The sequence below is a fragment of the Oncorhynchus nerka genome, unplaced genomic scaffold, assembly GCF_034236695.1.
Source record: "Oncorhynchus nerka isolate Pitt River unplaced genomic scaffold, Oner_Uvic_2.0 unplaced_scaffold_993, whole genome shotgun sequence".
Lineage (NCBI taxonomy): Eukaryota > Metazoa > Chordata > Actinopteri > Salmoniformes > Salmonidae > Oncorhynchus > Oncorhynchus nerka.
The window spans coordinates 111,147-123,981 of NW_027040299.1; the positions used below are offsets into that span (position 1 = coordinate 111,147).

The 12,835-nt window shown below is 54.8% G+C and overlaps 1 protein-coding gene across 9 annotated transcripts in view; it reads right to left on the reverse strand.

Annotated features, from left to right (window-relative positions):
- LOC135570290 (broad substrate specificity ATP-binding cassette transporter ABCG2-like) overlaps positions 1-9,086 on the reverse strand; it is a 68,153-nt gene extending 59,067 nt beyond the window's left edge. Inside the window, exons 1-2 of one of the 9 annotated variants that reach the window (XM_065016407.1) lie at positions 8,817-9,079; positions 7,186-7,440 (exon numbers count right to left, since the gene is read on the reverse strand). In XM_065016407.1, coding sequence (XP_064872479.1) covers positions 7,186-7,370 — 185 coding nt within the window. In that variant the 5' untranslated portion in view covers positions 7,371-7,440; positions 8,817-9,079. Of the gene's footprint in view, positions 1-7,185; positions 7,668-8,816 lie in introns of those variants that run through there. The other 8 variants (XM_065016406.1, XM_065016403.1, XM_065016410.1 and 5 more) reach the window with 8 other exon arrangements.
- Between the last annotated feature and the right edge of the window lie 3,749 nt (positions 9,087-12,835).

The following is a 12,835-nucleotide window of genomic DNA, read 5'->3' on the forward strand; positions in this document are numbered from 1 at the left end:
ATGTCTCCCCCCACACCTACCTGATGTCTCTCCCCCCACACCTACCTGATGTCTCTCCCCCACCTACCTGATGTCTCTCACCCCCCACACCCCTACCTGATGTCTCTCCCCCACACCCCTACCTGATGTCTCTGAAACCACACCCCTACCTGATGTCCCCCCACACCCCTACCTGATGTCTCTCCCCCACACCCCTACCTGATGTCTCTCCCCCACACCCCTACCTGATGTCTCCCCCACACCCCTACCTGATGTCTCCCCCCCCCTACCTGATGTCTCCCCCCCCCACACCCCTACCTGTCTCTCCCCCCACACCCCTACCTGATGTCTCCCCCCACACCTACCTGATGTCTCTCCCCCACACCCCTACCTGATGTCTCACCCCCACACCCCTACCTGATGTCTCCCCCCACACCCCTACCTGATGTCTCCCCCCCACACCCCTACCTGATGTCTCCCCCACACCTACCCCTCCCCCCACACCTACCTGATGTCTCACCCCCCACACCCCTACCTGATGTCTCCCCCCACACCCCTACCTGATGTCTGTCCCCCACACCCCTACCTGATGTCTCTCCCCCCAACCTACCTGATGTCTCCCCCCACCCCTACCTGATGTCTCCCCCCCCCACACCCCTACCTGATGTCTCCCCCCCACCCCTACCTGATGTCTCCCCCCCCACACCCCTACCTGATGTCTCCCCCACACCTACCTGATCTCCCCCACACCCCCACACCCCTACCTGATGTCTCTCCCCCCACACCTACCTGATGTCTCTCCCCCCCACACCCCTACCTGATGTCTGGATACCACACCCCTACCTGATGTCTCTCCCCACACCCCTACCTGATGTCCCCCCCACACCCCTACCTGATGTCTCCCCCCCCACACCTACCTGATGTCCCACCCCCACACCCCTACCTGATGTCTCTAACCCCCACACCCTACCTGATGTCTCCCCCACCCCTACCTGATGTCTCACCCCCCCACACCCCTACCTGATGTCTCTCCCCACCCCTACCTGTGATCTCCCCCACCCCTACCTGATGTCTCCCCCCACCCCTACCTGATGTCTACTCACCCCCACACACCTACCTGATGTCACCCCCCACACCTCTGATGTCCCCCCCACACCCCTACCTGATGTCTCACCCCCCCCCCTACCTACCTGATGTCTCCCCCCACCCCCTACCTGATGTCTCTCACCCCCCACACCCCTACCTGATGTCTCTCCCCACACCCCTACCTGATGTCTCCCCCACACCCCTACCTGATGTCTCCCCCACACCCCTACCTGATGTCTCTCCCCCACACCCCTACCTGATGTCTCTCACCCCCCACACCCCTACCTGATGTCCCCATACCTGATGTCCCCCCCACACCCCTACCTGTCCCCACACACCCCTACCTGTCCCCCCCCACCCCTACCTGATGTCTCCCCCCCACCCCTACCTGATGTCTCTCCCCCACACCCCTACCTGATGTCTCTCACCCCCACACCCCTACCTGATGTCTCAACCCCCCACCCCTACCTGATGTCTCCCCCCACACCCCTACCTGATGTCTCACCCCCACACCCCTACCTGATGTCTCTCCCCACACCCCTACCTGATGTCTCCCCCCACACCCCAACCCCCCCCACCCATACCTGATGTCCCCCCCACCCCTACCTGATGTCTCCCCCCACACCCCTACCTGTCCCCCCCCACACCCCTACCTGATGTCTCCCCCCACACCCCTACCTGATGTCTCCCCCCCACACCCCTACCTGATGTCTCACCCCCACACCCCTACCTGATGTCTCCCCACACCCCTACCTGATGTCTCTCCCCCCCACACCCCTACCTGATGTCTCACCCCCCCACCTACCTGATGTCTCCCCCCACACCCCTACCTGATGTCTCCCCCCACACCCCTACCTGATGTCTCCCCCCACACCCCTACCTGATGTCTCTCCCCCCCACCCCTACCTGATGTCTCCCCCCACACCCCTACCTGATGTCTCCCCCCCACACCCCTACCTGATGTCTCACCCCCCACACCCCTACCTGATGTCTCCCCCACACCCCTACCTGATGTCTCTCCCCCACACACCCCTACCTGATGTCTCCCCCCACACCCCTACCTGATGTCTCTCCCCCACACCCTACCTGATGTCTCCCCACCCCCTACCTGATGTCTCTCCCCCCCACACCCCAACCTGATGTCTCACCCCCCACACCCCTACCTGATGTCTCTCACCCCCCACACCCCTACCTGATGTCTCCCCCCACCCCTACCTGATGTCTCCCCCCACCCCTACCTGATGTCTCCCCCCCACACCTACCTGATGTCTCTCACCCCCCCCACACCTACCTGATGTCTCTCCCCCCACACCCCTACCTGATGTCTCTCAACCCCCCACACCTACCTGATGTCTCTCCCCCCACACCCCTACCTGATGTCTCTCACCCCCCACACCCCTACCTGATGTCTCTCCCCACCCCTACCTGATGTCTCTCCCCCACACCCCTACCTGATGTCTCCCCCCACACCCCTACCTGATGTCTCCCCCACACCCTACCTGATGTCTCTCCCCCCCCCACACCTACCTGATGTCCCCCCACACCCCTACCTGATGTCTCACACCCCCACCTGATGTCTCTCCCCCACACCTGATGTCTCTCCCCCCACACCCCTACCTGATGTCTCTCCCCCCCACACCCCTACCTGATGTCTCCCCCCCACACCCCAACCTGATGTCTCCCCCCCACCCTACCTGATGTCTCCCCCCACACCCCTACCTGATGTCTCCCCCACACCTACCTGATGTCTCACCCCCCACACCCCTACCTGATGTCTCTCCCCCACCCCTACCTGATGTCAACCCCCCACCCCTACCTGATGTCTCTCCCCCACACCTACCTGATGTCTCCCCCACACCCCTACCTGATGTCCCCCACACCCCTACCTGATGTCTCCCCCCACACCTACCTGATGTCTCCCCCACACCCCTACCTGATGTCTCTCCCCCCACACCCCTACCTGATGTCTCTCCCCCCCCACACCTACCTGATGTCTCTCCCCCACACCCCTACCTGATGTCTCTCCCCCCACACCCCTACCTGATGTCTCACCCCCCACACCCCTACCTGATGTCTCCCCCCACCCCTACCTGATGTCTCCCCCCCACCCCTACCTGATGTCTCCCCCCACACCCCTACCTGATGTCTCCCCCCCACACCCCTACCTGATGTCTCACCCCCCACCCCTACCTGATGTCCCCCCCACCCCTACCTGATGTCTCTCCCCCCACACCCCTACCTGATGTCTCTCCCCCACACCCCTACCTGATGTCTCACCCCCCACACCCCTACCTGATGTCTCCCCCCCACACCCCTACCTGATGTCTCTCCCCCACACCCCTACCTGATGTCTCCCCCCCACCCCTACCTGATGTCTCTCACCCCCCACACCTACCTGATGTCTCCCCCCACACCCCTACCTGATGTCTTCCCCCACACCCCTACCTGATGTCTCCCCCCTGACACCCCTACCTGATGTCTCTCACCCCCACACCCCTACCTGATGTCTCCCCCCACACCCTACCTGATGTCTCCCCCCACCCCTACCTGATGTCTCCCCCCACACCCCTACCTGATGTCTCACCCCCCCACCCCTACCTGATGTCTCCCCACACCCCTACCTGATGTCTCTCACCCCACCCCTACCTGATGTCTCTCCCCCCACCCCTACCTGATGTCTCTCCCCCACACCCCTACCTGAGTGTCTCCCCCCACACCCCCTACCTGATGTCTCCCCCCACACCCCTACCTGATGTCAACCCCCCACACCCCTACCTGATGTCCCCCCCACCCCTACCTGATGTCTCTCACCCCCCACACCCCTACCTGATGTCAACCCCCACACCCCTACCTGATGTCTCCCCCCACACCCCTACCTGATGTCTCACCCCCCCACACCCCTACCTGATGTCTCCCCCCCCACACCCCTACCTGATGTCTCCCCCCACACCCCTACCTGATGTCTCCCCCACACCCCTACCTGATGTCTCTCACCCCCACACCCCTACCTGATGTCTCCCCCCACACCCCTACCTGATGTCTCTCACCCCCCACACCCCTACCTGATGTCTCTCCCCCACACCCCTACCTGATGTCACCCCCCCCACCCCTACCTGATGTCAACCCCCCACCCCTACCTGATGTCCCCCCCACACCCCTACCTGATGTCTCCCCACACCCCTACCTGATGTCTCCCCCCCCCCACCTGTCTCCCCCCACCTGATGTCTCTCACCCCCCACACCCCTACCTGATGTCTCACCCCCCACACCCCTACCTGATGTCTCTCCCCCCACACCCCTACCTGATGTCTCTCACCCCCCACACCCCTACCTGATGTCTCTCCCCCCACCCCTACCTGATGTCTCTCCCCCCCACACCCCTACCTGATGTCTCTCCCCCCACCCCTACCTGATGTCTCTCCCCCCACCCCTACCTGATGTCCCCCCACACCCCTACCTGATGTCTCCCCCCACCCCTACCTGATGTCTCCCCCCACACCCTACCTGATGTCTCCCCCCACACCCCTACCTGATGTCTCCCCCCACACCTACCTGATGTCTCTCCCCCACACCCCTACCTGATGTCTCTCCCCCCACACCCCTACCTGATGTCCCCCCCACACCCCTACCTGATGTCTCCCCCACACCCCCTACCTGATGTCTCCCCCCACACCCCTACCTGATGTCACCCCCCACACCCCTACCTGATGTCTCCCCCACACCCCTACCTGATGTCTCCCCCCACACCCCTACCTGATGTCTCCCCCCACACACCTACCTGATGTCTCCCCCCACCCCTACCTGATGTCTCACCCCCCACACCCCTACCTGATGTCTCTCCCCCACACCCCTACCTGATGTCTCTCACCCCCACACCCCTACCTGATGTCTCACCCCACACCCCTACCTGATGTCTCCCCCCACACCCCTACCTGATGTCTCTCCCCCCACACCCCTACCTGATGTCTCCCCCCCACACCCCTACCTGATGTCTCTCCCCCACACCCCTACCTGATGTCCCCCCACACCCCTACCTGATGTCTCCCCCCCACCCCTACCTGATGTCTCTCCCCCCACACCCCTACCTGATGTCTCTCCCCCACACCCCTACCTGATGTCTCTCCCCCCACACCCCTACCTGATGTCTCCCCCACACCCCTACCTGATTTCCCCCCACCACCTGATGTCTCACCCCCACCCCTACCTGATGTCCCCCCCCACACCCCTACCTGATGTCTCCCCCCACACCCCTACCTGATGTCTCTCCCCCCCACCCCTACCTGATGTCTCCCCCCACACCCCTACCTGATGTCTCACCCCCCACCCCTACCTGATGTCTCTCCCCCCACCCCTACCTGATGTCCCCCCACACCCCTACCTGATGTCAACCCCCCCACACCCCTACCTGATGTCCCCCCACACCCCCCCACCCCCACACCCCTACCTGATGTCTCCCCCCCACACCCCTACCTGATGTCTCACCCCCCCACCCCTACCTGATGTCTCTCACCCCCACACCCCTACCTGATGTCTCTCCCCCCCCACACCCCTACCTGATGTCTCCCCCCCACCCCTACCTGATGCCCCCCACACCTACCTGTCTCCCCCACACCCCTACCTGATGTCTCTCCCCCACACCCCTACCTGATGTCTCTCACCCCCCCACACCCCTACCTGATGTCTCTCCCCCACACCCCTACCTGATGTCTCCCCCCACACCCCTACCTGATGTCTCCCCCCACACCCCTACCTGATGTCTCCCCCACCCCTACCTGATGTCTCACCCCCCACACCCCTACCTGATGTCTCCCCCCCACACCTACCTGATGTCTCCCCCCCACACCCCTACCTGATGTCTCTCCCCCCACACCCCTACCTGATGTCTCCCCCCACACCCCTACCTGATGTCTCCCCCCCCACACCCCTACCTGATGTCTCCCCCCCACACCTACCTGATGTCTCCCCCCACCCCTACCTGATGTCCCCCCACACCCCTACCTGATGTCTCACCCCCCCCACACCTACCTGATGTCTCCCCCACACCCCTACCTGATGTCTCCCCCCACACCCCTACCTGATGTCTCTCACCCCCACACCCCTACCTGATGTCTCCCCCACACCCCTACCTGATGTCTCACCCCCCACCCCTACCTGATGTCAACCCCCACACCCCTACCTGATGTCTCTCCCCCCACACCCCTACCTGATGTCTCTCCCCCCACACCCCTACCTGATGTCTCCCCCCCACCCCTACCTGATGTCTCACCCCCCACACCCCTACCTGATGTCTAACCCCCCCACACCTACCTGATGTCTCTCCCCCCACACCCCTACCTGATGTGTCTCCCCCCACACCCCTACCTGATGTCTCCCCCACACCCCTACCTGATGTCTCTCACCCCCCACCCTACCTGATGTCTCCCCCACACCTACCTGATGTCTCCCCCACACCCCTACCTGATGTCTCTCACCCCCACACCCCTACCTGATGTCTCTCACCCCCACACCCCTACCTGATGTCTCCCCCCACACCCCTACCTGATGTCTCCCCCCACACCCTACCTGATGTCTCCCCCCACACCCTACCTGATGTCTCCCCCCCCACCTGATGCCTCCCCCACCCCTACCTGATGTCTCACCCCCCCCACACCCCCCTACCTGATGTCAACCCCCCACACCCCTACCTGATGTCTCTCCCCCACACCCCTACCTGATGTCTCCCCCACACCCCTACCTGATGTCTCTCCCCCCACACCCCAACCTGATGTCTCTCCCCCACACCCCTACCTGATGTCTCTCACCCCCCACACCCCTACCTGATGTCTCTCACCCCCCACACCCTACCTGATGTCCCCCCCCACACCCCTACCTGATGTCTCCCCCCCACATCCCTACCTGATGTCTCTCCCCCACACCCCTACCTGATGTCTCTCCCCCACACCCCTACCTGATGTCTCCCCCCACACCCCTACCTGATGTCTCTCACCCCCACCCATACCTGATGTTTCTCAGGTCCTGTCTTGTGGCAGAGTCCATTGCTCTCCATGACAGAGTAGTGTAGTCTGGAGAAGGAGACCACTAACCACTGATCTAGGACCTGACGACACCCCGCCCCCCTACCTGACGTCTTTGAGGATGTGTTTCTCAGGTCCTGTCTTGTGGCAGAGTCCATTGCTCTCCATGACAGAGTAGTGTAGTCTGGAGAAGGAGACGGTTGGACCAGGCATCTGGAACATCACCTCTGGATCATCAGCTGCTGGGGCTTCTGCTGGGCTGCCTGGCTCACCATTCTGGGGCTTAGACATCCTCCTCACCGAGAGAGAGAGAGAGAGAGAAGGAGAGAGACAGAGACAGACCGAGACAGACAGAGATAGACTAGTAGAGAGAGAGACAGACGGAGACAGACTAGTAGAGAGAGAGACAGACAGAGAGAGAGAGGAGAGAGACAGAGAGAGAGACAGACTAGTAGAGAGAGAGACAGACAGAGACAGAGAAAGAAGGGAACAGAGAATAAATGATGTTAGATAGATAAAGAGACAGACATAGAGAGAGGAGTTGTCTGCTGCAGTAGCTATCTAACCTATGTTCTAACTTCAAGGCAACGTATCCCAGATTGCCCTGCCCAAGCCTCTTTACACCCCCTGTCAACCAATCACACAGGGGCATGGGTGTGGCCACACCCAACCAGAGGGCAGGATGTTGAACTTTGAACCTTGGCCTTGACAGCAGCAGGGGCATTGACAACAGGAGAGCACGTGCAACAAACACCTGTCTTCACCAATGATGTATATATAAACCCTAGGTGACGCTATGTATTTGCAACTGAGTGGCTTGAAGCGACCAGTCGGCCATATTGGAACTCCCCGGTAGGAGCAGTCCTCCATAGGAATGAATGGTAGCTTCCAGTGAAGGAGGAATACCAAGATGGAGGCACGGTGGCTTCAACACAGCGCCCCCTGTCAGTCATCTAGTGTTTATCTACATCATTGGTCTTCACCTGTGTACATCTTCATAATCAGACTATAGAGTACAACAGTATGGGTCATAATACCCGTAAAAGCTAGCGGGTAAAACCAGGAAATGGTTCCAATTGTTTTCTACACTAATCTTCACCTGAGATGTTTTTAAATACTTCATACCAGGTCTGTGTTTCATGTAGTCTTGCCCTGGCGTGACGTTTTGATAACCATGGAAATCTCTCTCGGACAAGTGAACTTTTATCAATATATTCACCTGTAATTACCTCCCGAAAATGAAACGCTAATGTGGCTATCATTCAGAACTACACATCCTGTCACAAGCTTTTTCCCCTCAAGACACATTTCTCCATGCAAACTCTCATCAACAAGTATCAAGTAACCTAGCAAGTACATATTATAGCCCCTTTTTTTTCTCTCGCGTAAGTAATTGATATTGTGTATTTCTCATGTGTATTTTTGTTTATTATTTTACAAATGACCTAGCTAATTTAACTACCTTACTATTTTCACATTACTATAATTTTTGTAAATTTACTCTCAGACTTTTGTATTGAAATAGCTAACGGTAGGTCTCTCCGTCGATCAGAAGTATGTTGCTGTGCTATATACCGGATTGTAACCACTTACTCCAATAAGTACACATGTGCATTTTATACATAAAATAAAAAATAATAAAAGTAATTTGTGTAACTTTTTTAATGTGGTGACATGCTAGCTACCATTAGCCCACCGGGGAAGGGATATTTATCTAGCTGGTTAATGCTGACTCACCGTTCGTATTGTAGTGAAGCAGGTCTCGAACCCTCGACCTTCTAGCCCTTATTAATTAAACCCCGGGGTCGTTACACTCATCCCTCCTTTTCAAAGAGCGCGTCTTCGCGCTAGCTTGCGACTCTACGTCTTTACAGGAATGCGCGCGCTCACCGTCCAAGCACGCGCACTGTCGTGGCTGCAAGGGTCCGATCCAACTTCTGACACCAGTGTAATGAAACAGGCAGGGAAACAGGACTCGAACCCTCGACCTTTCTAGCCCGAAAGTCCAGCGCGCTATAAGCAGCACAGTCGATATCCGCTCTTATAACCCCCCTCCCCCCAGGGTCGTTACATTAGAGTAGATAGAGGGACGTTGTTCCAGCTGTAGAGCTGCAGTGACACCACTGTTCTGTGTGGAGTCAGACACGCCAGCTTTACGTTAGTCCGGGAACCATGGCAATGACAGTTGGTTAGCTAGCGTGTCGCTGCTTAGAAAAGGTCTGACTGCACGAACGGTAAGCTAATGTTAACTAACTAGCTTAGCTAAATATTGCCTGGTGGGTTAGCTAGTTATAGGTACCATGGTTGGCTAGCTAGTTATAGGTACCATGGTTGGCTAGCTAGTTATAGGTACCATGGTTGGCTAGTAAGTTAGGTACCATGGTTGGCTAGTAAGTTAGGTACCTTGGTTGGCTAGTAAATTAGGTACCTTGGTTGGCTAGTGAGTTAGGTACCTTGGTTGGCTAGTGAGTTAGGTACCTTGGTTGGCTAGTAAGTTAGGTACCTTGGTTGGCTAGTGAGTTAGGTACCTTGGTTGGCTAGTTGGCTACATTAGCTAAGGTTGACTAGTTAGTTAGGTACCATGGTTGGCTAGTAAGTTAGGTACCTTGGTTGGCTAGTTGGCTACATTAGCTAAGGTTGACTAGTTAGTTAGGTACCATGGTTGGCTAGTAAGTTAGGTACCTTGGTTGGCTAGTTAGTTTTGTACCTTGGTTGGCTAGTAAGTTTAGGTACCTTGGTTGGCTAGTTAGTTAGGTACCTTGGTTGGCTAGTTAGTTATGTACCTTGGTTGGCTAGTAAGTTAGGTACCTTGGTTGGCTAGTTAGTTAGGTACCTTGGTTGGCTAGTTAGTTAGGTACCTTGGTTGGCTAGTTAGTTAGGTACCTTGGTTGGCTAGTTAGTTAGGTACCTTGGTTGGCTAGTTGGCTACATTAGCTAAGGTTGGCTAGATAGTTAGGTACCATGGTTGGCTAGTAAGTTAGGTACCTTGGTTGGCTAGTTAGTTTGGTACCTTGGTTGGCTAGTTGGCTACATTAGCTAAGGTTGGCTAGTTAGTTAGGTACCATGGTTGGCTAGTAAGTTAGGTACCTTGGTTGGCTAGTTAGTTAGGTACCTTGGTTGGCTAGTTAGTTAGGTACCATGGTTGACTAGTTAGTTATGTACCTTGGTTGGCTAGTAAGTTAGGTACCTTGGTTGGCTAGCTAGTTATAGGTACCATGGTTGGCTAGCTAGTTATAGGTACCATGGTTGGCTAGTAAGTTAGGTACCATGGTTGGCTAGTAAGTTAGGTACCTTGGTTGGCTAGTAAATTAGGTACCTTGGTTGGCTAGTGAGTTAGGTACCTTGGTTGGCTAGTGAGTTAGGTACCTTGGTTGGCTAGTAAGTTAGGTACCTTGGTTGGCTAGTGAGTTAGGTACCTTGGTTGGCTAGTAAGTTAGGTACCTTGGTTGGCTAGTAAGTTAGGTACCTTGGTTGGCTAGTTAGTTAGGTACCTTGGTTGGCTAGTTAGTTATGTACCTTGGTTGGCTAGTAAAGTTAGGTACCTTGGTTGGCTAGTTAGTTAGGTACCTTGGTTGGCTAGTTAGTTAGGTACCTTGGTTGGCTAGTTGGCTACATTAGCTAAGGTTGGCTAGATAGTTAGGTACCATGGTTGGCTAGTAAGTTAGGTACCTTGGTTGGCTAGTTAGTTTGGTACCTTGGTTGGCTAGTTAGTTAGGTACCTTGGTTGGCTAGTTAGTTATGTACCTTGGTTGGCTAGTAAGTTAGGTACCTTGGTTGGCTAGTAAGTTAGGTACCTTGGTTGGCTAGTGAGTTAGGTACCTTGGTTGGCTAGTTGGCTACATTAGCTAAGGTTGACTAGTTAGTTAGGTACCATGGTTGGCTAGTAAGTTAGGTACCTTGGTTGGCTAGTTGGCTACATTAGCTAAGGTTGACTAGTTAGTTAGGTACCATGGTTGGCTAGTAAGTTAGGTACCTTGGTTGGCTAGTTAGTTATGTACCTTGGTTGGCTAGTTAGTTATGTACCTTGGTTGGCTAGTAAGTTAGGTACCTTGGTTGGCTAGTTAGTTAGGTACCTTGGTTGGCTAGTTAGTTAGGTACCTTGGTTGGCTAGTTGGCTACATTAGCTAAGGTTGGCTAGTTAGTTAGGTACCGTGGTGTGCTAGTAAGTTAGGTACCTTGGTTGGCTAGTTAGTTAGGTACCATGGTTGGCTAGTTAGTTATGTACCTTGGTTGGCTAGTAAGTTAGGTACCTTGGTTGGCTAGTTAGTTAGGTACCTTGGTTGGCTAGTTAGTTATGTACCTTGGTTGGCTAGTAAGTTAGGTACCTTGGTTGGCTAGTTAGTTAGGTACATTGGTTGGCTAGTTAGTTAGGTACCTTGGTTGGCTAGTTGGCTACATTAGCTAAGGTTGGCTAGATAGTTAGGTACCATGGTTGGCTAGATAGTTAGGTACCATGGTTGGCTAGTAAGTTAGGTACCTTGGTTGGCTAGTTAGTTTGGTACCTTGGTTGGCTAGTTGGCTACATTAGCTAAGGTTGGCTAGTTAGTTAGGTACCATGGTTGGCTAGTAAGTTAGGTACCTTGGTTGGCTAGTTAGTTAGGTACCTTGATTGGCTAGTTAGTTAGGTACCATGGTCGGCTAGTTAGTTATGTACCTTGGTTGGCTAGTAAGTTAGGTACCTTGGTTGGCTAGTAAGTTAGGTACCTTGGTTGGCTAGTGAGTTAGGTACCTTGGTTGGCTAGTTGGCTACATTAGCTAAGGTTGACTAGTTAGTTAGGTACCATGGTTGGCTAGTTAGTTAGGTACCATGGTTGGCTAGTTAGTTAGGTACCATGGTTGGCTAGTTAGTTAGGTACCATGGTTGGCTAGTAAGTTAGGTACCTTGGTTGGCTAGTTTGTTAGGTACCTTGGTTGGCTAGTTGGCTACATTAGCTAAGGTTGACTAGTTAGTTAGGTACCATGGTTGGCTAGTAAGTTAGGTACCTTGGTTGGCTAGTTGGCTACATTAGCTAAGGTTGACTAGTTAGTTAGGTACCATGGTTGGCTAGTTAGTTATGTACCTTGGTTGGCTAGTTAGTTATGTACCTTGGTTGGCTAGTTAGTTATGTACCTTGGTTGGCTAGTAAGTTAGGTACCTTGGTTGGCTAGTTAGTTAGGTACCTTGGTTGGCTAGTTAGTTAGGTACCTTGGTTGGCTAGTTGGCTACATTAGCTAAGGTTGGCTAGTTAGTTAGGTACCGTGGTGTGCTAGTAAGTTAGGTACCTTGGTTGGCTAGTTAGTTAGGTACCTTGGTTGGCTAGTTAGTTAGGTACCATGGTTGGCTAGTTGGCTACATTAGCTAAGGTTGGCTAGTTAGTTAGGTACCGTGGTGTGCTAGTAAGTTAGGTACCTTGGTTGGCTAGTTAGTTAGGTACCTTGGTTGGCTAGTTGGCTACATTAGCTAAGGTTGGCTAGATAGTTAGGTACCATGATTGGCTAGTAAGTTAGGTACCTTGGTTGGCTAGTTAGTTTGGTACCTTGGTTGGCTAGTTGGCTACATTAGCTAAGGTTGGCTAGTTAGTTAGGTACCATGGTTGGCTAGTTAGTTAGGTACCTTGGTTGGCTAGTTAGTTAGGTACCTTGGTTGGCTAGTTAGTTAGGTACCATGGTTGGCTAGTTAGTTAGGTACCATGGTTGGCTAGTTAGTTAGGTACCTTGGTTGGCTAGTTAGTTATGTACCTTGGTTGGCTAGTAAGTTAGGTACCTTGGTTGGCTAG